General features: G+C 54.1%; 1 protein-coding gene across 1 annotated transcript in view; it reads left to right on the top strand.

The window, feature by feature from the left end:
• Window positions 1-557: 557 nt before the first annotated feature.
• The window catches only part of LOC132385724 (cell adhesion molecule 1-like), a gene marked incomplete at its 5' end in the record, with an annotated part of 249,591 nt that continues 223,045 nt past the window's right edge, over window positions 558-27,103 (top strand). The window contains one exon of the mRNA XM_059957930.1: window positions 558-642. Within this exon, the coding sequence (XP_059813913.1) occupies window positions 558-642 (85 nt within the window). The remainder of the gene's footprint in view (window positions 643-27,103) is intronic.

Below are 27,103 nucleotides of genomic sequence, written 5' to 3'. Positions count from 1 at the left end.
AGTACAAAGTCTGACAATCAATTTACTTTTTGCACTTTGAAACAAGGGGCTGGCCTGGGGCTGGTGTTGAGTGCTCGCTTGTCAAAGGCTCCCTGTCAGTAACTCGGGTCTGGAAACGCAACAGGGAAGTAAGGGGGAAAAGGACCCCCATGCTTCGTTTATTTATTTAGTTTTTTGAAAAGCGTATTTGCTAACAGCCCTGGGAAACAATGGTTGCACTGCGATCGGACTTAATCTGGCATGACTTCCAGCGAATTTACTTTCCCCACCCCTTCACGCATGCCGGCACCTTAACAATGAACGCGTGTGGAAATGTTAAATCCTGTTATTAACAGTGGAAACCCTGCTGGGGGGTGAGAGAGGGAATGCAGGGGGGGTCACGTTGCTCTTTGCTTACTGTCTGGCCTTGGAGCTGTTTAGATATGTTAAGTGCTGTGTCACGTTAATGCTCATTCTTCACAATGTGGCGTGTCCCGTCTCCGCAGGTTCTGACTGAAGCCCTGGCGGAAAGATCTTTAACCGCAGGCTTGTCCGTCTTCTAAACTTGTCTCTCTCTCTCCTTCTTCCCCCCCCCCACCGCCCTGCTCTCCTGCTCTTCCCGGCTGATCCCCCTGCTGACAGGCACCTCTCAGGAGATCGAAGGTAGACGATGAGCAAGTGCATGCCTTTTAATCTCTCTCTCGTGGGGAAACGCTTTTAAAAGGGGGTGGGGGTGGGGGGGGAGAAGATCGCGGAGCAGGATTTGTCTCAGTCTCGCGAAGCCTCCACCCTCAGTCTGGGATATTGTGAGACCGGTCACTGATTTGGAAAATCGGCTTGCTTCGAAATGTTTGTGTCTTGTTGAAGGATTGGGTGTGGAAACTGCGAGCTTGCTCGTCTCTCTCTCTCTCTCTGCCTGCACGGTGTAATCTTGGGGCTCCTTCTGCGTCTAACCTCCCTCTTCCTGGTGGTTTCAGGCCGAAACTATTTGCGTTCTGCATCTCCTCGCCTCAGTCAGTTAGAATAGAGTATCTAGAACAGTACAGGACCTTCGGCCCACAATGTTGTGCCAACCCTCAGACTCTGCCTCCCATATAATCCCCACCTTAAATTCCTCCGTATACCTGTCTAGTAGTCTCTTAAACTTCACTAGTGTATCTGCCTCCACCACTGACTCGGGCAGTGCATTCCACACACCAACCACTCTCTGAGCGAAAAACCTTCCTCTAATATCCCCCTTTGAACTTCCCTCCCCTCACCTTAAAGCCACGTCCTCTTGTACTGAGCAGTGGTGCCCTGGGGAAGAGGCGCTGGCTGTCCACTCTGTCTATTCCTCTTAATATCTTGTACACCTCTATCATGTCTCCTCTCATCCTCCTTCTCTCCAGAGAGTAAAGCCTTAGCTCGCTTAATCTCTGATCATAATGCATGCTCTCTAAACCAGGCCGCATCCTGGTAAATCTCCTCTGTATCCTTTCCAATGCTTCCACATCCTTCCTATAGTGAGGGGACCAGAACTGGACACAGTACTCCCAGTGTGGCCTAACCAGCGTTTTATAGAGCTGCATCATTACATCGCGTTTCTTAAACTCTATCCCTCGACTTATGAAAGCTAACACCCCATAAGCTTTCCTAACTATCCTATCTACCTGAGGCAACTTTCAGGGTATCTGTGGACATGTACCCCCAGATCCCTCTGCTCCTCCATACTACCAAGTATCCTGCCGTTTACTTCGTACTCTGCCTTGGAGTTTGTCCTTCCGACCTCACACTTCTCCGGGTTGAACTCCATCTGCCTCTTCTCAGCCCACTCCTGCATCCTATCAATGTCTCTCTGCAATCTTCGACAATCCTCTGCACTATCTACAACACCACCAACCTTTGTGTCGTCTGCAAACTTGCCAACCCACCCTTCTACCCCCACATCCAGGTCATTAATAAAAATCACGAATCACAAATCACAAATCACAAAACATTCTTAACCTACCCTAAGACCAATCTCACCCCCCCCCCCCCCCCCAGGCAGCCCTCTAGCCATCCAAGAGTCTTTGAAGTGTCCCCAATCTGTCCTCTACCAACACCCCTGGGAGTTGGGTCCATTTCCCCACCAGTCTCTGTGTAAAACAACTACCTCTGACATCCCACCCCAGCCTCTCCTGCGAGGACAGCCCTCTGCTGGCCCTTCGGCCCACAATGTCGTGCCGACCGTTCATCCTACTCGAGGAGCTCCCTCGAACTCCCCTCCCGCCCAGCCCTCTACGTCCCCTCTATGTTCTACTGAACCGCGAAGGGTATACGCAGGCCTTCTTCCCCTCTGAGGTCGGGTGAGGAGTCATAGGTGAAGGGTGACAGGTCAGACGCTTACAGAGGAAAGTGAAAGGGGTCCTTCGCTCGGAGTCGGGGGTGGGGGGGAGGGCTGCGAGCGTGGGGCAGGTGGCGGGCGCGGGGCTCAACCTCAGCGAGAGAGATTTGGGTTGCCAACTGGATGACAAGGGCTAAGGTCCGGGGTGCAGGCCAATGGGACCGGGCTGGTCTTCGACTCTACGGGGTCCAGGAGAAACCGCTGTGGGCACCACCCTCCCTGCGGTCTGCCATCTCCAAAAGCTCCAGCTCCTTCCAGAAAGCACAACAGGCCTATTAAGACAAAACCTTCACCTCGTCTTAAAAGTTTCTTGCCCCCGGGGGCAGTTAATCTGATCCACCGTTCTAGTTGGCCTCCCCAACCCCCTCTATCAATGACCACCACCACCACCCCCCCCCCATCACTGCACTGTAAACAGTTTAAACAGCTTTTTATAGAAACACAGAAATCTACAGCACATTACAGGCCCTTCGGCCCACAGTGTCGTGCTGACCATGTAACCTGCTCTAGAAACTGCCCGGAATTCCCCTACCCCATAGCCCTCTATTTTTCTGAGCTCCGTGTACCTGTTCAGGAGTCTCTGAAAAGACCCTGTCGTACCCACCTCCACCACCGTCACCGGCAGCCCATTCCACGCACCCATCACTCCCTGAGTGCAAAACTTACCCCCGACATCCCCTCTGTCCCTGCTCCCCAGCACCTGAAAACTACGCGCCCTTGTGCCAGCCCTGGCCTCTGGCGGGGTGACGGTGCGGAGCCCGCTGGCCAGAAGCCCCAGCGCTTTCTGGGGGAACCGCAATGCTCCCCTCGAGGCGCGGAGGCTGGGCTTCCGCCGAAAAACGAATAGGTTGAGGTGCGCTGGGCAGCGAATGTCTCTGGGTCTGTACTCGCTGGAGTTTAGGAGAATGGGGTTGGTTGGGGTGGGAGGGGCTCTCATTAAACATTAAAAGGCCTAGACAGAGTGAGGCCTGGAGAGGATGTTCCCTTTAGTGGGGGAGCCTGGGACCAGAGGGCAGAGCCTCAGTGTAGAGGGACGTCCCTTGAGAACAGAGGTACAGAGGAAAACGGCGAGTCCGTGGAGATTATTGCCGGGGCTGGCTGCCAAGTCACTGGGTATTTCTGAAGCGGAGGTCGACGGGCTCAGGGTGTCAAAGGTTATGGGGTCAAAGAGCAGAGTTGAAAGGCGTAGCAGACCAGCCACGGTGGGACAGCAGAGCAGGATTATGTAATTCTGGTCCTGTGTCCTGGCGTAGCTCCATGTGTGGGAGTTCAGCTTGATTCCCTGCAGGGAGGCCGAGTTTAACCTCTCCGTTCTGAGCGGACGTCCCTCCATTCCTGGGCTCCGCCCTCTGGTCCGAGGCTCCCGCACTGGGGGAAACGTCCTCTCCATGATATTTGGGCCTCTCAGGTTTTTTGAGGGGCTTCAATGGGGGCCTGCCTCGTACTTCTAAATCCCGGCCGGTGCAGGCCCAGAGGCACTGAGCACACCTCCTACGCCGACCTTTCCGGCCCCGGGGTCGCCCCCCCCCCCTCGTCAGCGGTGCCAGCGCATCCGTCCTCGTTCGAAGTGCCCCGAAGCCACTCGCGGTACTCCAGGTGAGGCCTATCGCGGCTGGGCTTGCCTGCTGCAGTTGGTGTTGTGGGCCGCCAGTCACTGGGCTCGGTGTACAGGGCGTTTTGGAGCACGGGACATTACGGCACAGTCCAGGGACCTCGCGCCGACGATTTAGCCAGCTCCACAATCAAACAGCCAGACTTCCTTCACCCCTTTCTCCGGCACCAACGCTCACCGAAGGAGATTCGGGATTCCTTGTGCGGACGAGTACAAAAAACACGTTTCCTCAAAAATGTTGTTTCTTAAAAGATATGTACCCCTTAAAAATAGTCAGACACATAAAAGTTCACAAAAAAAAACAATAAAAAATATATAACATCCTGTAACTCGTGCACAAAGGGAGTAAAATACTGAGTTAGTGTTCATGGGTTTAGTGTCCAGTCAGAAATCTGATGGCGAATGGGAAGAAGCTGTTCCTGAATCGCTGAGTGTGTGTCTTCAGACTCCTGTACCTCCTCCCTGATGGCGGAGGGGAAGAAGCTGTTCCTGAATCGCTGAGTGTGTGTCTTCAGGCTCCTGCACCTCCTCCCTGATGGCGGAGGGGAAGAAGCTGTTCCTGAATCGCTGAGTGTGTGTCTTCAGGCTCCTGTACCTCCTCCCTGATGGCGGAGGGGAAGAAGCTGTTCCTGAATCGCTGAGTGTGTGTCTTCAGGCTCCTGTACCTCCTCCCTGATGGCGGAGTGGAAGAAGCTGCTCCTGAATCGCTGAGTGTGTGTCTTCAGGCTCCTGCACCTCCTCCCTGATGGCGGAGGGGAAGAAGCTGTTCCTGAATCGCTGAGTGTGTGTCTTCAGGCTCCTGTACCTCCTCCCTGATGGCGGAGGGGAAGAAGCTGTTCCTGAATCGCTGAGTGTGTGTCTTCAGGCTCCTGTACCTCCTCCCTGATGGCGGAGTGGAAGAAGCTGCTCCTGAATCGCTGAGTGTGTGTCTTCAGGCTCCTGCACCTCCTCCCTGATGGCGGAGGGGAAGAAGCTGTTCCTGAATCGCTGAGTGTGTGTCTTCAGGCTCCTGTACCTCCTCCCTGATGGTGGAGGGGAAGAAGCTGTTCCTGAATCGCTGAGTGTGTGTCTTCAGGCTCCTGTACCTCCTCCCTGATGGTAGCAATCAGAAGAGGGCACGTCCTGGGAGATGGGGGCTCTTTAATGATGGCTGGTGCCTGTTCGAGACGGTGGCCATTTTGAAGAGGTCCTCGATGTTGGGGAGGCCCTCGATGTAGCTGGCTGACTTTACAACCCTCGAGAGCATGGATTTCCCAACCTTTCTTACCCCTCGGACCCCTACCAGTAAGCGAGGTGGGGTGGGGGGGGGGGGGGCGGTCGGTGAAACCCAGGCTGATGGGCCTGCACGTTGCCTAGCCAACCCGCCTGACTTTTCAGCCATGGGCTAATCACTGAGGCCGACCATGACCGAGAGGTTTCACGAGGGGTCTTGCGTCCCATGCCACGGAGATCTGAGCTAGTGAGTTCTGTGTGAGGGCGGGTTTGTCTTTCTGGGGTCTCTGTGATGTGTGTGAGCGTGCGCGTGGTTCTTCTGCAGGTAGGCCCGTCCTTTAACAGCAGACAGGCTGTGAGGCGCCACCTGCTGGCCCATCTCCTTCAGCACAGCCCGGTGACTGTCACCAACCACCAGCCAGACAACCATATAACAGTTACATCACAGAAACAGGCCATCTGGGCCCTTCTAGACCGGGCCGAACACTTACTCTCACCTAGTCCCACCGACCCGCACTCAGCCCATAACCCCCCATTCCTTTCCTGTCCATATACCTATCCGATTTTACTTTAGATGACAACATCGAACTTGCTTCTACCACTTCCACTGGAAGCTCGTTCCACACAGCTACCACTCTCCGAGTAAAGAAGTTCCCCCTCGTGTTACGTTTAAACTTTTGCCCCCTAAGTATCAACTCATGTCCTCTTGTTTGAATCTCCCCTACTCTCAATGGAAAAAGCCTATCCACGTCAACTCGATCTATCCCCCTCATAATTTTAAATACCTCTATCAAGTCCCCTCCTCAACCTTCTACGCTCCAAAGAATAAAGACCTAACTTTTTCAACCTTTCTCTGTAACTTAGGTGCTGAAACCCAGGTAACATTCTAGTAAATCTTCTCTGTACTCTCTCTATTTTGTTGACATCTTTCCTATAATTCGGTGACCAGAACTGTACACACTGGCCTCACCAATGCCTTGTACAATTTTAACATCACATCCCAACTCCTACACTCAATGCTCTGATTTATAAAGGCCAGCGTACCAAAAGCTTTCTTCACCACCCTATCCACATGAGATTCCACCTTCAGGGAACTATGCTCTATTATTCCTGATAATGGCATAACGCGGTCGACCGGTTAGACAGCTGCGGTCGGACATGAGTCATTAACCGTCCCCTCGCTCTCCCCTGAAGATAGTCAATGGCCGACCAAGGTTTCTGTACTAAGCTCTAGTATCAACGAATTCCAGGTAGGATATTAACCAAACACTCAAAGGCAGATGCCCAGCAAGGCAAAGTAAATTAAAGCTTTTCGAAGTTCAAAGCTAACCTGCCAGCAGAGTACACGAGATTCATATTCTCGCGGGCATTCGCAGGTCAGACAAACGACAGCAAGCTGTAAAAAACAACTACAGAGGGAAAGGGGGGAGGGGGATTACTAATAAATAAATAAATAAATAAACAAGAAATAAATCTCGAGAGCATCAGATGAACAGGCCTTGAAAGAAAGTCCAGAGGCTGTGGGAAAGGTTCAGTGTTGGGGCAAGTAAAGTTGAGTAAAGATATCCTCCCGGTTCAAGAGCCTGATGGTTGAGGGGTAATAACTGTCCCTGACCTTGATGGTGTGGGTCCTGAGGCTCCTGTAACTCCTTCCTGATGGTTGAGAGGTGATAACTGTCCCTGAACTTGGTGGTGTGGGTCCTGAGGCTCCTGTACCTCCTTCCTGATGGTTGAGGGGTAATAACTGTTCCTGAAACTGGTGGTGTGGGTCCTGAGGCTCCTGTACCTCCTTCCTGATGGTTGAGGGGTGATAACTGTCCCTGAACCTGGTGGTGTGGGTCCTGAGGCTCCTGTACCTCCTTCCTGATGGTTGAGGGGTACGGTCTGTCAGTGACGGTGTGGGTCTGTCAGTGACGATGTGGGTCTGTCAGTGACGGTGTGGATCTGTCAGTGACGGTGTGGGTCTGTCAGTGACGGTGTGGGTCTGTCAGTGACGGTATGGATCTGTCAGTGACGGTGTGGGTCTGTCAGTGATGGTGTGTACGATCTGTCAGTGACGGTGTGGATCTGTCAGTGACGATGTGGGTCTGTCAGTGACGGTGTGGGTCTGTCAGTGACAGTGTGGATCTGTCAGTGACGGTGTGGGTCTGTCAGTGACGGTGTGTACGATCTGTCAGAGACGGTGTGTATGATCTGTCAGTGACGGTGTGGATCTGTCAGTGACGATGTGGGTCTGTCAGTGACGGTGTGGATCTGTCAGTGATGCTGTGGATCTGTCAGTGACGGTGTGGGTCTGTCAGTGACGATGTGTGTCTGTCAGTGACGGTGTGGATCTGTCAGTGACGGTGTGGGTCTGTCAGTGACGGTGTGAGTCTGTCAGTGACGATGTGGGTCTGTCAGTGACGATGTGGGTCTGTCAGTCACGGTGTGGATCTGTCGGTGACGGTGTGGATCTGTCAGTGACGATGTGGGTCTGTCAGTGACGATGTGGGTCTGTCAGTGACGGTGTGTACGATCTGTCAATGACGGTGTGGATCTGTCGGTGACAGTGTGGATCTGTCGGTGACTGTGTGGATCAGTCAGTGACGATGTGGGTCTGTCAGTGACGATGTGGATCTGTCAGTGACGATGTGGGTCTCTCAGTGACGGTGTGGATCTGTCAGTGATGCTGTGGATCTGTCAGTGACGGTGTGGGTCTGTCAGTAACGATGTGTGTCTGTCAGTGACGGTGTGGATCTGTCAGTGACCATGTGGGTCTGTCAGTGATGGTGTGGGTCTGTCAGTGACGGTGTGGATCTGTCAGTGACGATGTGGGTCTGTCAGTGACGGTGTGGATCTGTCAGTGATGCTGTGGATCTGTCAGTGACGGTGTGGGTCTGTCAGTGACGGTGTGGATCTGTCAGTGACGGTGTGGGTCTGTCAGTGACGGTGTGAGTCTGTCAGTGACGATGTGGGTCTGTCAGTGACGATGTGGGTCTGTCAGTCACGGTGTGGATCTGTCGGTGACGGTGTGGATCTGTCAGTGACGATGTGGGTCTGTCAGTGACGATGTGGGTCTGTCAGTGACGATGTGGATCTGTCAGTGACGGTGTGGGTCTGTCAGTGACGGTGTGGATCTGTCAGTGACGATGTGGATCTGTCAGTGACGGTGTGGGTCTGTCAGTGACGGTGTGGGTCTGTCAGTGACGATGTGGATCTGTCAGTGACGGTCTGTAAGTGACGATGTGGATCTGTCAGTGACGGTGTGTGTCTGTCAGTGACGATGTGGATCTGTCAGTGAAGGTGTGTGTCTGTCAGTGACGGTGTGTGTCTGTCAGTGACGGTGTGGATCTGTCAGTGACGGTCTGTAAGTGACGATATGGATCTGTCAGTGAAGGTGTGGGTCTGTCAGTGACGGTGTTGGTCTGTCAGTGACGATGTGGGTCTGTCAGTGAAGGTGTGGATCTGTCAGTGACGGTGTGGGTCTGTCAGTGACGGTGTGGGTCTGTCAGTGACGATGTGGATCTGTCAGTGACGATGTGGGTCTGTCAGTGACGGTGTGTACGATCTGTCAGTGACGATGTGTGTCTCTCAGTGACGGTGTGGGTCTGTCAGTGACGAAGTGGATCTGTCAGTGACAGTGTGGGGGTGTCAGTGACGGTGTGGATCTGTAAGTGACGATATGGATCTGTCAGTGACGGTGTGGGTCTGTCAGTGACGGTGTGGGTCTGTTAGTGACAGTGTGTACGATCTGTCAGTGACGATGTGGGTCTGTCAGTGACGGTGTGGGTCTGTCAGTGACAGTGTGTACGATCTGTCAGTGACAGTGTGGGGGTGTCAGTGACGGTGTGGATCTGTAAGTGACGATATGGATCTGTCAGTGACGGTGTGGATCTGTCAGTGACGGTGTGGGTCTGTCAGTGACGGTGTGTACGATCTGTCAGTGACGGTGTGTACGATCTGTCAGTGACGGTGTGGATCTGTCGGTGACAGTGTGGATCTGTCGGTGACTGTGTGGATCAGTCAGTGACGATGTGGGTCTGTCAGTGACGATGTGGATCTGTCAGTGACGGTGTGGGTCTGTCAGTGACGATGTGGGTCTGTCAGTGACGATGTGGGTCTGTCAGTGACCATGTGGGTCTGTCAGTGATGGTGTGTGTCTCTCAGTGACGGTGTGGATCAGTCAGTGACGATGTGGGTCTGTCAGTGACGATGTGGGTCTGTCAGTGACCATGTGGGTCTGTCAGTGATGGTGTGTGTCTCTCAGTGACGGTGTGGATCAGTCAGCGACGGTGTGGATCTGTCAGTGACGGTGTGGATCTGTCAGTGACGGTGTGGATCAGTCAGCGACGGTGTGGGTCTGTCAGTGACGATGTGGGTCTGTCAGCGACGGTGTGGGTCTGTCAGTGACGATGTGGGTCTGTCAGTAACGATGTGTGTCTGTCAGTGACGGTGTGGATCTGTCAGTGACGGTGTGGATCTGTCAGTGACGATGTGGGTCTGTCAGTGACGGTGTGGGTCTGTCAGTGACGATGTGGGTCTGTCAGTGACGGTGTGGGTCTGTCAGTCACGGTGTGGATCTGTGGGTGACGGTATGGATGTGTTGGTGACGGTGTGGGTGACGGTGTGGGTCTGTCAGTCACGGTGTGGATCTGTGGGTGACGGTGTGGATCTGTCGGTGACGGTGTGGGTGACGGTGTGGGTGACGGTGTGGGTCTGTCAGTGACGATGTGGATCTGTCAGTGATGGTGTAGATCTGTCAGTGACGGTGTACTGTCAGTGACGGTGTGGGTCTGTCAGTGACGGTTTTGGTCTGTCAGTGACGATGTGGGTCTGTCAGTGAAGGTGTGGATCTGTCAGTGACGGTGTGGGTCTGTCAGTGACGGTGTGGGTCTGTCAGTGACGATGTGGATCTGTCAGTGACGATTTGGGTCTGTCAGTGACGGTGTGTACGATCTGTCAGTGACGGTGTGGATCTGTCGGTGACAGTGTGGATCTGTCGGTGACTGTGTGGATCAGTCAGTGACGATGTGGGTCTGTCAGTGACGATGTGGATCTGTCAGTGACGGTGTGGGTCTGTCAGTGACGATGTGGGTCTGTCAGTGACGATGTGGGTCTGTCAGTGACCATGTGGGTCTGTCAGTGATGGTGTGTGTCTCTCAGTGACGGTGTGGATCAGTCAGTGACGATGTGGGTCTGTCAGTGACCATGTGGGTCTGTCAGTGATGGTGTGTGTCTCTCAGTGACGGTGTGGATCAGTCAGCGACGGTGTGGGTCTGTCAGTGACGATGTGGGTCTGTCAGCGACGGTGTGGGTCTGTCAGTGACGATGTGGGTCTGTCAGTAATGATGTGTGTCTGTCAGTGACGGTGTGGATCTGTCAGTGACGGTGTGGATCTGTCAGTGACGATGTGGGTCTGTCAGTGACGGTGTGGGTCTGTCAGTGACGATGTGGGTCTGTCAGTGACGGTGTGGGTCTGTCAGTCACGGTGTGGATCTGTGGGTGACGGTATGGATCTGTTGGTGACGGTGTGGGTGACGGTGTGGGTCTGTCAGTCACGGTGTGGATCTGTGGGTGACGGTGTGGATCTGTCGGTGACGGTGTGGGTGACGGTGTGGGTGACGGTGTGGGTCTGTCAGTGACGATGTGGATCTGTCAGTGACGGTGTAGATCTGTCAGTGACGGTGTACTGTCAGTGACGGTGTGGGTCTGTCAGTGACGGTTTTGGTCTGTCAGTGACGATGTGGGTCTGTCAGTGAAGGTGTGGATCTGTCAGTGACGGTGTGGGTCTGTCAGTGACGGTGTGGGTCTGTCAGTGACGATGTGGATCTGTCAGTGACGATTTGGGTCTGTCAGTGACGGTGTGTACGATCTGTCAGTGACGATGTGGGTCTGTCAGTGACGGTGTGGGTCTGTCAGTGACGGTGTGTACGATCTGTCAGTGACGGTGTGGATCTGTCAGTGACGGTGTGGGTCTCTCAGTGACGGTGTGGGTCTGTCTGTGACGATGTGGATCTGTCAGTGACGGTGTGGGTCTGTCAGTGACGGTGTGTACGATCTGTCAGTGACGGTGTGGATCTGTCAGTGACGGTGTGGGTCTCTCAGTGACGGTGTGGGTCTGTCTGTGACGATGTGGATCTGTAAGTGACGATATGGATCTGTCAGTGACGGTGTGGCTCTGTCAGTGACGGTGTGGTTCTGTCAGTGACAGTGTGTACGATCTGTCAGTGACAGTGTGGATCTGTCAGTGACGGTGTGGATCTGTCAGTGACGGTGTGGGTCTGTCAGTGACGGTGTGTACGATCTGTCAATGACGGTGTGGATCTGTCGGTGACAGTGTGGATCTGTCGGTGACTGTGTGGATCAGTCAGTGACGATGTGGGTCTGTCAGTGACGATGTGATCTGTCAGTGACGATGTGGGTCTGTCAGTGACGGTGTGGATCTGTCAGTGATGCTGTGGATCTGTCAGTGACGGTGTGGGTCTGTCAGTAACGATGTGTGTCTGTCAGTGACGGTGTGGATCTGTCAGTGACCGTGTGGGTCTGTCAGTGACGATGTGCGTCTGTCAGTGACGGTGTGGGACTGTCAGTGATGATGTGGGTCTGACAGTGACGGTGTGGATCTGTCAGTGACGGTGTGGGACTGTCAGTGACGATGTGGGTCTGTCAGTGACGATGTGGGTCTTTCAGTCACGGTGTGGATCTGTGGGTGACGGTGTGGATCTGTCGATGACGGTGTGGGTCTGTCGGTGACGGTGTGGGTCTGTAAGTGACGATGTGGATCTGTCAGTGACGGTGTAGATCTGTCAGTGACGATGTGGGTCTGTCAGTGACGATGTGGGTCTGTCAGTGACGGTGTGTACGATCTGTCAGTGACGATGTGTGTCTCTCAGTGACGGTGTGGGTCTGTCAGTGACGATGTTGATCTGTCAGTGACAGTGTGGGCGTGTCAGTGACGGTGTGGATCTGTAAGTGACGATATGGATCTGTCAGTGACGGTGTGGGTCTGTCAGTGACGATGTGGGTCTGTCAGTGACGATATGGATCAGTCAGTGACGGTGTGGGTCTGTCAGTGACGGTGTGGATCTGTCAGTGACAGTGTGGATCTGTCAGTGACGGTGTGGGTCTGTCAGTGACGATGTGGGTCTGTCAGTGACGGTGTGTACGATCTGTCAGCGACAATGTGGGTCTGTCAGCGACGGTGTGGATCTGTCAGTGACGATGTGGATCTGTCAGTGACGGTGTGGGTCTGTCAGTGACGATGTGGATCTGTCAGTGACGATGTGTGTCTCTCAGTGACGGTGTGCGTCTGTCTGTGACGATGTGTGTCTCTCAGTGACGGTGTGGGTCTGTCAGTGACGAAGTGGATCTGTCAGTGACAGTGTGGGGGTGTCAGTGACGGTGTGGATCTGTAAGTGACGATATGGATCTGTCAGTGACGGTGTGGGTCTGTCAGTGACGGTGTGGGTCTGTTAGTGACAGTGTGTACGATCTGTCAGTGACGATGTGGGTCTGTCAGTGACGGTGTGGGTCTGTCAGTGACAGTGTGTACGATCTGTCAGTGACAGTGTGGGGGTGTCAGTGACGGTGTGGATCTGTAAGTGACGATATGGATCTGTCAGTGACGGTGTGGGTCTGTCAGTGACGGTGTGGGTCTGTCAGTGACAGTGTGTACGATCTGTCAGTGACAGTGTGGATCTGTCAGTGACGGTGTGGATCTGTCAGTGACGGTGTGGGTCTGTCAGTGACGGTGTGTACGATCTGTCAGTGACGGTGTGTACGATCTGTCAGTGACGGTGTGGATCTGTCGGTGACAGTGTGGATCTGTCGGTGACTGTGTGGATCAGTCAGTGACGATGTGGGTCTGTCAGTGACGATGTGGATCTGTCAGTGACGGTGTGGGTCTGTCAGTGACGATGTGGGTCTGTCAGTGACGATGTGGGTCTGTCAGTGACCATGTGGGTCTGTCAGTGATGGTGTGTGTCTCTCAGTGACGGTGTGGATCAGTCAGTGACGATGTGGGTCTGTCAGTGACGATGTGGGTCTGTCAGTGACCATGTGGGTCTGTCAGTGATGGTGTGTGTCTCTCAGTGACGGTGTGGATCAGTCAGCGACGGTGTGGATCTGTCAGTGACGGTGTGGATCTGTCAGTGACGGTGTGGATCAGTCAGCGACGGTGTGGGTCTGTCAGTGACGATGTGGGTCTGTCAGCGACGGTGTGGGTCTGTCAGTGACGATGTGGGTCTGTCAGTAACGATGTGTGTCTGTCAGTGACGGTGTGGATCTGTCAGTGACGGTGTGGATCTGTCAGTGACGATGTGGGTCTGTCAGTGACGGTGTGGGTCTGTCAGTGACGATGTGGGTCTGTCAGTGACGGTGTGGGTCTGTCAGTCACGGTGTGGATCTGTGGGTGACGGTATGGATGTGTTGGTGACGGTGTGGGTGACGGTGTGGGTCTGTCAGTCACGGTGTGGATCTGTGGGTGACGGTGTGGATCTGTCGGTGACGGTGTGGGTGACGGTGTGGGTGACGGTGTGGGTCTGTCAGTGACGATGTGGATCTGTCAGTGATGGTGTAGATCTGTCAGTGACGGTGTACTGTCAGTGACGGTGTGGGTCTGTCAGTGACGGTTTTGGTCTGTCAGTGACGATGTGGGTCTGTCAGTGAAGGTGTGGATCTGTCAGTGACGGTGTGGGTCTGTCAGTGACGGTGTGGGTCTGTCAGTGACGATGTGGATCTGTCAGTGACGATTTGGGTCTGTCAGTGACGGTGTGTACGATCTGTCAGTGACGGTGTGGATCTGTCGGTGACAGTGTGGATCTGTCGGTGACTGTGTGGATCAGTCAGTGACGATGTGGGTCTGTCAGTGACGATGTGGATCTGTCAGTGACGGTGTGGGTCTGTCAGTGACGATGTGGGTCTGTCAGTGACGATGTGGGTCTGTCAGTGACCATGTGGGTCTGTCAGTGATGGTGTGTGTCTCTCAGTGACGGTGTGGATCAGTCAGTGACGATGTGGGTCTGTCAGTGACCATGTGGGTCTGTCAGTGATGGTGTGTGTCTCTCAGTGACGGTGTGGATCAGTCAGCGACGGTGTGGGTCTGTCAGTGACGATGTGGGTCTGTCAGCGACGGTGTGGGTCTGTCAGTGACGATGTGGGTCTGTCAGTAATGATGTGTGTCTGTCAGTGACGGTGTGGATCTGTCAGTGACGGTGTGGATCTGTCAGTGACGATGTGGGTCTGTCAGTGACGGTGTGGGTCTGTCAGTGACGATGTGGGTCTGTCAGTGACGGTGTGGGTCTGTCAGTCACGGTGTGGATCTGTGGGTGACGGTATGGATCTGTTGGTGACGGTGTGGGTGACGGTGTGGGTCTGTCAGTCACGGTGTGGATCTGTGGGTGACGGTGTGGATCTGTCGGTGACGGTGTGGGTGACGGTGTGGGTGACGGTGTGGGTCTGTCAGTGACGATGTGGATCTGTCAGTGACGGTGTAGATCTGTCAGTGACGGTGTACTGTCAGTGACGGTGTGGGTCTGTCAGTGACGGTTTTGGTCTGTCAGTGACGATGTGGGTCTGTCAGTGAAGGTGTGGATCTGTCAGTGACGGTGTGGGTCTGTCAGTGACGGTGTGGGTCTGTCAGTGACGATGTGGATCTGTCAGTGACGATTTGGGTCTGTCAGTGACGGTGTGTACGATCTGTCAGTGACGATGTGGATCTGTCAGTGACGATGTGGGTCTGTCAGTGACGGTGTGGATCTGTCAGTGACGGTGTGGGTCTGTCAGTGACGGTGTGTACGATCTGTCAGTGACGGTGTGGATCTGTCAGTGACGGTGTGGGTCTCTCAGTGACGGTGTGGGTCTGTCTGTGACGATGTGGATCTGTCAGTGACGGTGTGGGTCTGTCAGTGACGGTGTGTACGATCTGTCAGTGACGGTGTGGATCTGTCAGTGACGGTGTGGGTCTCTCAGTGACGGTGTGGGTCTGTCTGTGACGATGTGGATCTGTAAGTGACGATATGGATCTGTCAGTGACGGTGTGGCTCTGTCAGTGACGGTGTGGTTCTGTCAGTGACAGTGTGTACGATCTGTCAGTGACAGTGTGGATCTGTCAGTGACGGTGTGGATCTGTCAGTGACGGTGTGGATCTGTCAGTGACGGTGTGGATCTGTCAGTGACGGTGTGGGTCTGTCAGTGACGGTGTGTACGATCTGTCAGTGACGATGTGGGTCTGTCAGTGACGGTGTGTACGATCTGTCAATGACGGTGTGGATCTGTCGGTGACAGTGTGGATCTGTCGGTGACTGTGTGGATCAGTCAGTGACGATGTGGGTCTGTCAGTGACGATGTGATCTGTCAGTGACGATGTGGGTCTGTCAGTGACGGTGTGGATCTGTCAGTGATGCTGTGGATCTGTCAGTGACGGTGTGGGTCTGTCAGTAACGATGTGTGTCTGTCAGTGACGGTGTGGATCTGTCAGTGACCGTGTGGGTCTGTCAGTGACCGTGTGCGTCTGTCAGTGACGGTGTGGGACTGTCAGTGATGATGTGGGTCTGACAGTGACGGTGTGGATCTGTCAGTGACGGTGTGGGACTGTCAGTGACGATGTGGGTCTGTCAGTGACGATGTGGGTCTTTCAGTCACGGTGTGGATCTGTGGGTGACGGTGTGGATCTGTCGATGACGGTGTGGGTCTGTCGGTGACGGTGTGGGTCTGTAAGTGACGATGTGGATCTGTCAGTGACGGTGTAGATCTGTCAGTGACGATGTGGGTCTGTCAGTGACGATGTGGGTCTGTCAGTGACGGTGTGTACGATCTGTCAGTGACGATGTGTGTCTCTCAGTGACGGTGTGGGTCTGTCAGTGACGATGTTGATCTGTCAGTGACAGTGTGGGCGTGTCAGTGACGGTGTGGATCTGTAAGTGACGATATGGATCTGTCAGTGACGGTGTGGGTCTGTCAGTGACGATGTGGGTCTGTCAGTGACGATATGGATCAGTCAGTGACGGTGTGGGTCTGTCAGTGACGGTGTGGATCTGTCAGTGACAGTGTGGATCTGTCAGTGACGGTGTGGGTCTGTCAGTGACGATGTGGGTCTGTCAGTGACGGTGTGTACGATCTGTCAGCGACAATGTGGGTCTGTCAGCGACGGTGTGGATCTGTCAGTGACGATGTGGATCTGTCAGTGACGGTGTGGGTCTGTCAGTGACGATGTGGATCTGTCAGTGACGATGTGTGTCTCTCAGTGACGGTGTGCGTCTGTCTGTGACGATGTGGATCTGTCAGTGACAGTGTGGGGGTGTCAGTGACGGTGTGGATCTGTAAGTGACGATATGGATCTGTCAGTGACGGTGTGGCTCTGTCAGTGACGGTGTGGTTCTGTCAGTGACAGTGTGTACGATCTGTCAGTGACAGTGTGGATCTGTCAGTGACGGTGTGGATCTGTCAGTGACGGTGTGGGTCTGTCAGTGACGGTGTGTACGATCTGTCAATGACGGTGTGGATCTGTCGGTGACAGTGTGGATCTGTCGGTGACTGTGTGGATCAGTCAGTGACGATGTGGGCCTGTCAGTGACCGTGTGGGTCTGTCAGTGATGGTGTGGGACTGTCAGTGACGGTGTGGATCTGTCAGTGACGATGTGGGTCTGTCAGTGACGGTGTGGATCTGTCAGTGATGCTGTGGATCTGTCAGTGACGGTGTGGGTCTGTCAGTAACGATGTGTGTCTGTCAGTGACGGTGTGGATCTGTCAGTGACGGTGTGGGTCTGTCAGTGACGATGTGCGTCTGTCAGTGACGGTGTGGGACTGTCAGTGATGATGTGGGTCTGTCAGTGACGGTGTGGATCTGTCAGTGACGGTGTGGGACTGTCAGTGACGATGTGGGTCTGTCAGTGACGATGTGGGTCTTTCAGTCACGGTGTGGATCTGTGGGTGACGGTGTGGATCTGTCGGTGACGGTGTGGGTCTGTCGGTGACGGTGTGGGTCTGTAAGTGATGATGTGGATCTGTCAGTGACGGTGTAGATCTGTCAGTGACGATGTGGGTCTGTCAGTGACGATGTGGGTCTGTCAGTGACGGTGTGTACGATCTGTCAGTGACGATGTGTGTCTCTCAGTGACGGTGTGGGTCTGTCAGTGACGATGTTGATCTGTCAGTGACAGTGTGGGCGTGTCAGTGACGGTGTGGATCTGTAAGTGACGATATGGATCTGTCAGTGACGGTGTGGGTCTGTCAGTGACGATGTGGGTCTGTCAGTGACGATATGGATCAGTCAGTGACGGTGTGGGTCTGTCAGTGACGGTGTGGATCTGTCAGTGACAGTGTGGATCTGTCAGTGACGGTGTGGGTCTGTCAGTGACGATGTGGGTCTGTCAGTGACGGTGTGTACGATCTGTCAGCGACAATGTGGATCTGTCAGTGACGATGTGGATCTGTCAGTGACGGTGTGGGTCTGTCAGTGACGATGTGGATCTGTCAGTGACGATGTGGGTCTGTCAGTGACGATGTGGATCTGTCAGTGACGATGTGGGTCTGTCAGCGACGGTGTGGATCTGTCAGCGAAGATGTGGGTCTGAGTGACGATATGGATCTGTCAGTGACGGTGTGGATCTGTCAGTGACGATGTGGGTCTGTCAGTGACGGTGTGTACGATCTTGCAGCGACGATGTGGGTCTGTCAGCGACGGTGTGGATCTGTCAGCGACGATGTGGGTCTGTCAGTGACGGTGTGGATCTGTCAGTGACGATGTGGGTCTGTCAGTGACGGTGTGGATCTGTCAGTGATGCTGTGGATCTGTCAGTGACGGTGTGGGTCTGTCAGTAACGATGTGTGTCTGTCAGTGACGGTGTGGATCTGTCAGTGACGGTGTGGGTCTGTCAGTGACGATGTGGGTCTGTCAGTGACGGTGTGGGACTGTCAGTGACGATGTGGGTCTGTCAGTGACGGTGTGGATCTGTCAGTGACGGTGTGGGACTGTCAGTGACGATGTGGGTCTGTCAGTGACGATGTGGGTCTTTCAGTCACGGTGTGGATCTGTGGGTGACGGTGTGGATCTGTCGGTGACGGTGTGGGTGACGGTGTGGGTCTGTCAGTGACGGTGTGGGTCTGTAAGTGACGATGTGGATCTGTCAGTGACGGTGTAGATCTGTCAGTGACGGTGTACTGTCTGTCAGTGACGGTGTGGATCTGTCAGTGACAGTGTGGGGGTGTCAGTGACGGTGTGGATCTGTAAGTGACGATATGGATCTGTCAGTGACGGTGTGGCTCTGTCAGTGAGGGTGTGGCTCTGTCAGTGACGGTGTGGCTCTGTCAGTGACAGTGTGTACGATCTGTCAGTGACAGTGTGGATCTGTCAGTGACGGTGTGGATCTGTCAGTGACGGTGTGGCTCTGTCAGTGACAGTGTGTACGATCTGTCAGTGACAGTGTGGATCTGTCAGTGACGGTGTGGATCTGTCAGTGACGGTGTGGGTCTGTCAGTGACGGTGTGTACGATCTGTCAATGACGGTGTGGATCTGTCGGTGACAGTGTGGATCTGTCGGTGACTGTGTGGATCAGTCAGTGACGATGTGGGTCTGTCAGTGACGGTGTGGATCTGTCAGTGACGATGTGGATCTGTCAGTGACGGTGTGTACGATCTGTCAGTGACGGTGTGGGTCTGTCAGTGACGGTGTGGGTCTGTCAGTGACGGTGTGGATCTGTCAGTGACGATGTGGGTCTGTCAGTGACCATGTGGGTCTGTCAGTGACCATGTGGGTCTGTCAGTGACGGTGTGGATCTGTCAGTGACGATGTGGGTCTGTCAGTGACGGTGTGGGTCTGTCAGTGACGGTGTGGGTCTGTCAGTGACAATGTGTGGGTCTGTCAGTGACAATGTGTGGGTCTGTCAGTGACGGTCTGGGTCTGTCAGTGACGGTCTGGGTCTGCCAGTGACGGTCTGGGTCTGCCAGTGACGGTGTGGGTCTGTCAGTGACGGTGTAGGTCTGTCAGTGACGGTGTGGGTCTGTCAGTGACGGTGTGTACGATCTGTCAATGACGGTGTGGATCTGTCGGTGACAGTGTGGATCTGTCGGTGACTGTGTGGATCAGTCAGTGACGATGTGGGTCTGTCAGTGACGATGTGGATCTGTCAGTGACGGTCTGTAAGTGACGATGTGGATCTGTCAGTGACGGTGTGTGTCTGTCAGTGACGATGTGGATCTGTCAGTGAAGGTGTGTGTCTGTCAGTGACGGTGTGGATCTGTCAGTGACGGTCTGTAAGTGACGATATGGATCTGTCAGTGAAGGTGTGGGTCTGTCAGTGACGGTGTTGGTCTGTCAGTGACGATGTGGGTCTGTCAGTGAAGGTGTGGATCTGTCAGTGACGGTGTGGGTCTGTCAGTGACGGTGTGGGTCTGTCAGTGACGATGTGGATCTGTCAGTGACGATGTGGGTCTGTCAGTGACGGTGTGTACGATCTGTCAGTGACGATGTGTGTCTCTCAGTGACGGTGTGGGTCTGTCAGTGACGAAGTGGATCTGTCAGTGACAGTGTGGGGGTGTCAGTGACGGTGTGGATCTGTAAGTGACGATATGGATCTGTCAGTGACGGTGTGGGTCTGTCAGTGACGGTGTGGGTCTGTTAGTGACAGTGTGTACGATCTGTCAGTGACGATGTGGGTCTGTCAGTGACGATGTGGATCTGTAAGTGACGATATGGATCTGTCAGTGACGGTGTGGGTCTGTCAGTGACGGTGTGGGTCTGTCAGTGACAGTGTGTACGATCTGTCAGTGACAGTGTGGATCTGTCAGTGACGGTGTGGATCTGTCAGTGACGGTGTGGGTCTGTCAGTGACGGTGTGGGTCTGTCAGTGACGGTGTGTACGATCTGTCAGTGACGGTGTGGATCTGTCGGTGACAGTGTGGATCTGTCGGTGACTGTGTGGATCAGTCAGTGACGATGTGGGTCTGTCAGTGACGGTGTGGGTCTGTCAGTGACGGTGTGGGTCTGTCAGTGACAATGTGTGGGTCTGTCAGTGACAATGTGTGGGTCTGTCAGTGACGGTCTGGGTCTGTCAGTGACGGTCTGGGTCTGCCTGTGACGGTGTGGGTCTGTCAGTGACGGTGTAGGTCTGTCAGTGACGTTGTGGGTCTGTCAGTGACGGTGTGTACGATCTGTCAATGACGGTGTGGATCTGTCGGTGACAGTGTGGATCTGTCGGTGACTGTGTGGATCAGTCAGTGACGATGTGGGTCTGTCAGTGACGATGTGGATCTGTCAGTGACGATGTGGGTCTGTCAGTGACGATGTGGGTCTGTCAGTGACGGTGTGGATCTGTCAGTGATGCTGTGGATCTGTCAGTAACGATGTGTGTCTGTCAGTAACGATGTGTGTCTGTCAGTGACCATGTGGGTCTGTCAGTGATGGTGTGGGTCTGTCAGTGACGGTGTGGATCTGTCAGTGACGATGTGGGTCTGTCAGTGACGGTGTGGATCTGTCAGTGAGGCTGTGGATCTGTCAGTGACGGTGTGTGTCTGTCAGTGACGATGTGTGTCAGTCAGTGACGGTGTGGATCTGTCAGTGACGGTGTGGGTCTGTCAGTGACGGTGTGAGTCTGTCAGTGACGATGTGGGTCTGTCAGTGACGATGTGGGTCTGTCAGTCACGGTGTGGATCTGTCGGTGACGGTGTGGATCTGTCAGTGACGATGTGGGTCTGTCAGTGACGATGTGGGTCTGTCAGTGACGATGTGGATCTGTCAGTGACGGTGTGGGTCTGTCAGTGACGGTGTGGATCTGTCAGTGACGATGAGGATCTGTCAGTGACGGTGTGGGTCTGTCATTGACGGTGTGGATCTGTCAGTGACGATATGGATCTGTCAGTGACGGTCTGTAAGTGACGATGTGGATCTGTCAGTGACGGTGTGTGTCTGTCAGTGACGATGTGGATCTGTCAGTGAAGGTGTGTGTCTGTCAGTGACGGTGTGGATCTGTCAGTGACGGTCTGTAAGTGACGATATGGATCTGTCAGTGAAGGTGTGGGTCTGTCAGTGACGGTGTTGGTCTGTCAGTGACGATGTGGGTCTGTCAGTGAAGGTGTGGATCTGTCAGTGACGGTGTGGGTCTGTCAGTGACGGTGTGGGTCTGTCAGTGACGATGTGGATCTGTCAGTGACGATGTGGGTCTGTCAGTGACGGTGTGTACGATCTGTCAATGACGGTGTGGATCTGTCGGTGACAGTGTGGATCTGTCGGTGACTGTGTGGATCAGTCAGTGACGATGTGGGTCTGTCAGTGACGATGTGGATCTGTCAGTGACGATGTGGGTCTGTCAGTGACGATGTGGGTCTGTCAGTGACGGTGTGGATCTGTCAGTGACGCTGTGGATCTGTCAGTAACGATGTGTGTCTGTCAGTAACGATGTGTGTCTGTCAGTGACCATGTGGGTCTGTCAGTGATGGTGTGGGTCTGTCAGTGACGGTGTGGATCTGTCAGTGACGGTGTGGGTCTGTCAGTGACGGTGTGGATCTGTCAGTGATGCTGTGGATCTGTCAGTGACGGTGTGTGTCTGTCAGTGACGATGTGTGTCTGTCAGTGACGGTGTGGATCTGTCAGTGACGGTGTGGGTCTGTCAGTGACGGTGTGGGTCTGTTAGTGACAGTGTGTACGATCTGTCAGTGACGATGTGGGTCTGTCAGTGACGATGTGGATCTGTAAGTGACGATATGGATCTGTCAGTGACGGTGTGGGTCTGTCAGTGACGGTGTGGGTCTGTCAGTGACAGTGTGTACGATCTGTCAGTGACAGTGTGGATCTGTCAGTGACGGTGTGGATCTGTCAGTGACGCTGTGTACGATCTGTCAGTGACGGTGTGGATCTGTCAGTGACGGTGTGGATCTGTCGGTGACGGTGTGGATCTGTCGGTGACAGTGTGGATCTGTCGGTGACTGTGTGGATCAGTCAGTGACGATGTGGGTCTGTCAGTGACGATGTGGATCTGTCAGTGACGGTGTGGGTCTGTCAGTGACGATGTGGGTCTGTCAGTGACGATGTGGGTCTGTCAGTGACCATGTGGGTCTGTCAGTGATGGTGTGTGTCTCTCAGTGACGGTGTGGATCAGTCAGTGACGATGTGGGTCTGTCAGTGACGATGTGGGTCTGTCAGTGACCATGTGGGTCTGTCAGTGATGGTGTGTGTCTCTCAGTGACGGTGTAAATCAGTCAGCGACGGTGTGGGTCTGTCAGTGACGATGTGGGTCTGTCAGTAACGATGTGTGTCTGTCAGTGACGGTGTGGATCTGTCAGTGACGGTGTGGATCTGTCAGTGACGATGTGGGTCTGTCAGTGACGGTGTGGGTCTGTCAGTGACGATGTGGGTCTGTCAGTGACGGTGTGGGTCTGTCAGTCACGGTGTGGATCTGTCAGTGACGATGTGGGTCTGTCAGTGACGGTGTGGGTCTGTCAGTGACGATGTGGGTCTGTCGGTGACGGTGTGGGTCTGTCAGTCACGGTGTGGATCTGTGGGTGACGGTGTGGATCTGTTGGTGACGGTGTGGGTGACGGTGTGGGTCTGTCAGTTACGGTGTGGATCTGTGGGTGACGGTGTGGATCTGTCGGTGACAGTGTGGGTGACGGTGTGGGTCTGTCAGTGACGATGTGGGTCTGTCAGTGACGGTGTAGATCTGTCAGTGACGGTGTACTGTCAGTGACGGTGTGGGTCTGTCAGTGACGGTTTTGGTCTGTCAGTGACGATGTGGGTCTGTCAGTGAAGGTGTGGATCTGTCAGTGACGGTGTGGGTCTGTCAGTGACGGTGTGGATCTGTCAGTGACGGTGTGGATCTGTCAGTGACGGTGTGGGTCTGTCAGTGACGGTGTGGATCTGTCAGTGACGGTGTGGATCTGTCAGGGACGATGTGGGTCTGTCAGTGACGATGTGGATCTGTCAGTGACGGTGTGGATCTGTCAGTGACGATGTGGATCTGTCAGTGACGGTGTGGATCTGTCAGTGACGATGTGGGTCTGTCAGTGACGGTGTGGGTTTGTCAGTGACGGTGTGGATCTGTCAGTTACGGTGTGAGTCTGTCAGTGACGATGTGGGTCCGTCAGTGACGGTGTGGGTCTGTCAGTGACGGAGTGGATCTGTCAGTGACGGTGTGGATCTGTCAGTGACGGTGTGTGTCTGTCAGTGACGATGTGTGTCTGTCAGTGACGGTGTGAGTCTGTCAGTGACGGTGTGAGTCTGTCAGTGACGGTGTGGATCTGTCAGTGACGATGTGGGTCTGTCAGTGACGGTGTGGGTCTGTCAGTGACGGTGTGTACGATCTGTCAGTGACAGTGTGGATCTGTCAGTGACGGTGTGGGTCTGTCAGTGACGGTGTGGGTCTGTCAGTGACGGTGTGTACGATCTGTCAGTGACAGTGTGGATCTGTCAGTGACGGTGTGTGTCTGTCAGTGACGATGTGTGTCTGTCAGTGACGATGTGTGTCTGTCAGTGACGGTGTGGATCTGTCAGTGACGGTGTGGGTCTGTCAGTGACGGTGTGGGTCTTTTAGTGACAGTGTGTACGATCTGTCAGTGACGATGTGGGTCTGTCAGTGACGATGTGGATCTGTAAGTGACGATATGGATCTGTCAGTGACGGTGTGGGTCTGTCAGTGACGGTGTGGGTCTGTCAGTGACAGTGTGTACGATCTGTCAGTGACAGTGTGGATCTGTCAGTGACGGTGTGGATCTGTCAGTGACGGTGTGGGTCTGTCAGTGACGGTGTGTACGATCTGTCAGTGACGGTGTGTACGATCTGTCAGTGACGGTGTGGATCTGTCGGTGACAGTGTGGATCTGTCGGTGACTGTGTGGATCAGTCAGTGACGATGTGGGTCTGTCAGTGACGATGTGGATCTGTCAGTGACGGTGTGGGTCTGTCAGTGACGATGTGGGTCTGTCAGTGACGATGTGGGTCTGTCAGTGACCATGTGGGTCTGTCAGTGATGGTGTGTGTCTCTCAGTGACGGTGTGGATCAGTCAGTGACGATGTGGGTCTGTCAGTGACGATGTGGGTCTGTCAGTGACCATGTGGGTCTCTCAGTGATGGTGTGTGTCTCTCAGTGACGGTGTGGATCAGTCAGCGACGGTGTGGGTCTGTCAGTGACGATGTGGATCTGTCAGCGACGGTGTGGGTCTGTCAGTGACGGTGTACTGTCAGTGACGGTGTGGGTCTGTCAGTGACGATGTGGATCTGTCAGTGACGATGTGGGTCTGTCAGTGACGATGTGGGTCTGTCAGTGACGGTGTGGATCTGTCAGTGATGCTGTGGATCTGTCAGTAACGATGTGTGTCTGTCAGTAACGATGTGTGTCTGTCAGTGACCATGTGGGTCTGTCAGTGACGGTGTGGGTCTGTCAGTGACGGTGTGGATCTGTCAGTGACGATGTGGGTCTGTCAGTGACGGTGTGGATCTGTCAGTGAGGCTGTGGATCTGTCAGTGACGGTGTGTGTCTGTCAGTGACGATGTGTGTCAGTCAGTGACGGTGTGGATCTGTCAGTGACGGTGTGGGTCTGTCAGTGACGGTGTGAGTCTGTCAGTGACGATGTGGGTCTGTCAGTGACGATGTGGGTCTGTCAGTCACGGTGTGGATCTGTCGGTGACGGTGTGGATCTGTCAGTGACGATGTGGGTCTGTCAGTGACGATGTGGGTCTGTCAGTGACGATGTGGATCTGTCAGTGACGGTGTGGGTCTGTCAGTGACGGTGTGGATCTGTCAGTGACGATGAGGATCTGTCAGTGACGGTGTGGGTCTGTCATTGACGGTGTGGATCTGTCAGTGACGATATGGATCTGTCAGTGACGGTCTGTAAGTGACGATGTGGATCTGTCAGTGACGGTGTGTGTCTGTCAGTGACGATGTGGATCTGTCAGTGAATGTGTGTGTCTGTCAGTGACGGTGTGGATCTGTCAGTGACGGTCTGTAAGTGACGATATGGATCTGTCAGTGAAGGTGTGGGTCTGTCAGTGACGGTGTTGGTCTGTCAGTGACGATGTGGGTCTGTCAGTGAAGGTGTGGATCTGTCAGTGACGGTGTGGGTCTGTCAGTGACGGTGTGGGTCTGTCAGTGACGATGTGGATCTGTCAGTGACGATGTGGGTCTGTCAGTGACGGTGTGTACGATCTGTCAATGACGGTGTGGATCTGTCGGTGACAGTGTGGATCTGTCGGTGACTGTGTGGATCAGTCAGTGACGATGTGGGTCTGTCAGTGACGATGTGGATCTGTCAGTGACGATGTGGGTCTGTCAGTGACGATGTGGGTCTGTCAGTGACGGTGTGGATCTGTCAGTGACGCTGTGGATCTGTCAGTAACGATGTGTGTCTGTCAGTAACGATGTGTGTCTGTCAGTGACCATGTGGGTCTGTCAGTGATGGTGTGGGTCTGTCAGTGACGGTGTGGATCTGTCAGTGACGGTGTGGGTCTGTCAGTGACGGTGTGGATCTGTCAGTGATGCTGTGGATCTGTCAGTGACGGTGTGTGTCTGTCAGTGACGATGTGTGTCTGTCAGTGACGGTGTGGATCTGTCAGTGACGGTGTGGGTCTGTCAGTGACGGTGTGGGTCTGTTAGTGACAGTGTGTACGATCTGTCAGTGACGATGTGGGTCTGTCAGTGACGATGTGGATCTGTAAGTGACGATATGGATCTGTCAGTGACGGTGTGGGTCTGTCAGTGACGGTGTGGGTCTGTCAGTGACAGTGTGTACGATCTGTCAGTGACAGTGTGGATCTGTCAGTGACGGTGTGGATCTGTCAGTGACGCTGTGTACGATCTGTCAGTGACGGTGTGGATCTGTCAGTGACGGTGTGGATCTGTCGGTGACAGTGTGGATCTGTCGGTGACTGTGTGGATCAGTCAGTGACGATGTGGGTCTGTCAGTGACGATGTGGATCTGTCAGTGACGGTGTGGGTCTGTCAGTGACGATGTGGGTCTGTCAGTGACGATGTGGGTCTGTCAGTGACCATGTGGGTCTGTCAGTGATGGTGTGTGTCTCTCAGTGACGGTGTGGATCAGTCAGTGACGATGTGGGTCTGTCAGTGACGATGTGGGTCTGTCAGTGACGGTGTGGGTCTGTTAGTGATGGTGTGTGTCTCTCAGTGACGGTGTAAATCAGTCAGCGACGGTGTGGGTCTGTCAGTGACGATGTGGGTCTGTCAGTAACGATGTGTGTCTGTCAGTGACGGTGTGGATCTGTCAGTGACGGTGTGGATCTGTCAGTGACGATGTGGGTCTGTCAGTGACGGTGTGGGTCTGTCAGTGACGATGTGGGTCTGTCAGTGACGGTGTGGGTCTGTCAGTCACGGTGTGGATCTGTCAGTGACGATGTGGATCTGTCAGTGACGGTGTGGATCTGTCAGTGACGGTGTGGATCTGTCAGTGACGATGTGGGTCTGTCAGTGACGGTGTGGGTTTGTCAGTGACGGTGTGGATCTGTCAGTTACGGTGTGAGTCTGTCAGTGACGATGTGGGTCCGTCAGTGACGGTGTGGGTCTGTCAGTGACGGAGTGGATCTGTCAGTGACGGTGTGGATCTGTCAGTGACGGTGTGTGTCTGTCAGTGACGATGTGTGTCTGTCAGTGACGGTGTGAGTCTGTCAGTGACGGTGTGAGTCTGTCAGTGACGGTGTGGATCTGTCAGTGACGGTGTGGGTCTGTCAGTGACGGTGTGTACGATCTGTCAGTGACAGTGTGGATCTGTCAGTGACGGTGTGTGTCTGTCAGTGACGATGTGTGTCTGTCAGTGACGATGTGTGTCTGTCAGTGACGGTGTGGATCTGTCAGTGACGGTGTGGGTCTGTCAGTGACGGTGTGGGTCTTTTAGTGACAGTGTGTACGATCTGTCAGTGACGATGTGGGTCTGTCAGTGACGATGTGGATCTGTAAGTGACGATATGGATCTGTCAGTGACGGTGTGGGTCTGTCAGTGACGGTGTGGGTCTGTCAGTG

Source organism: Hypanus sabinus (genome assembly GCF_030144855.1).
Source record: "Hypanus sabinus isolate sHypSab1 chromosome X2 unlocalized genomic scaffold, sHypSab1.hap1 SUPER_X2_unloc_11, whole genome shotgun sequence".
In the NCBI taxonomy this organism is placed as follows: domain Eukaryota; kingdom Metazoa; phylum Chordata; class Chondrichthyes; order Myliobatiformes; family Dasyatidae; genus Hypanus; species Hypanus sabinus.
The sequence above is the reverse complement of the archived record's forward strand: the minus strand, read 5'-3'. Positions and strand labels throughout refer to the sequence as shown.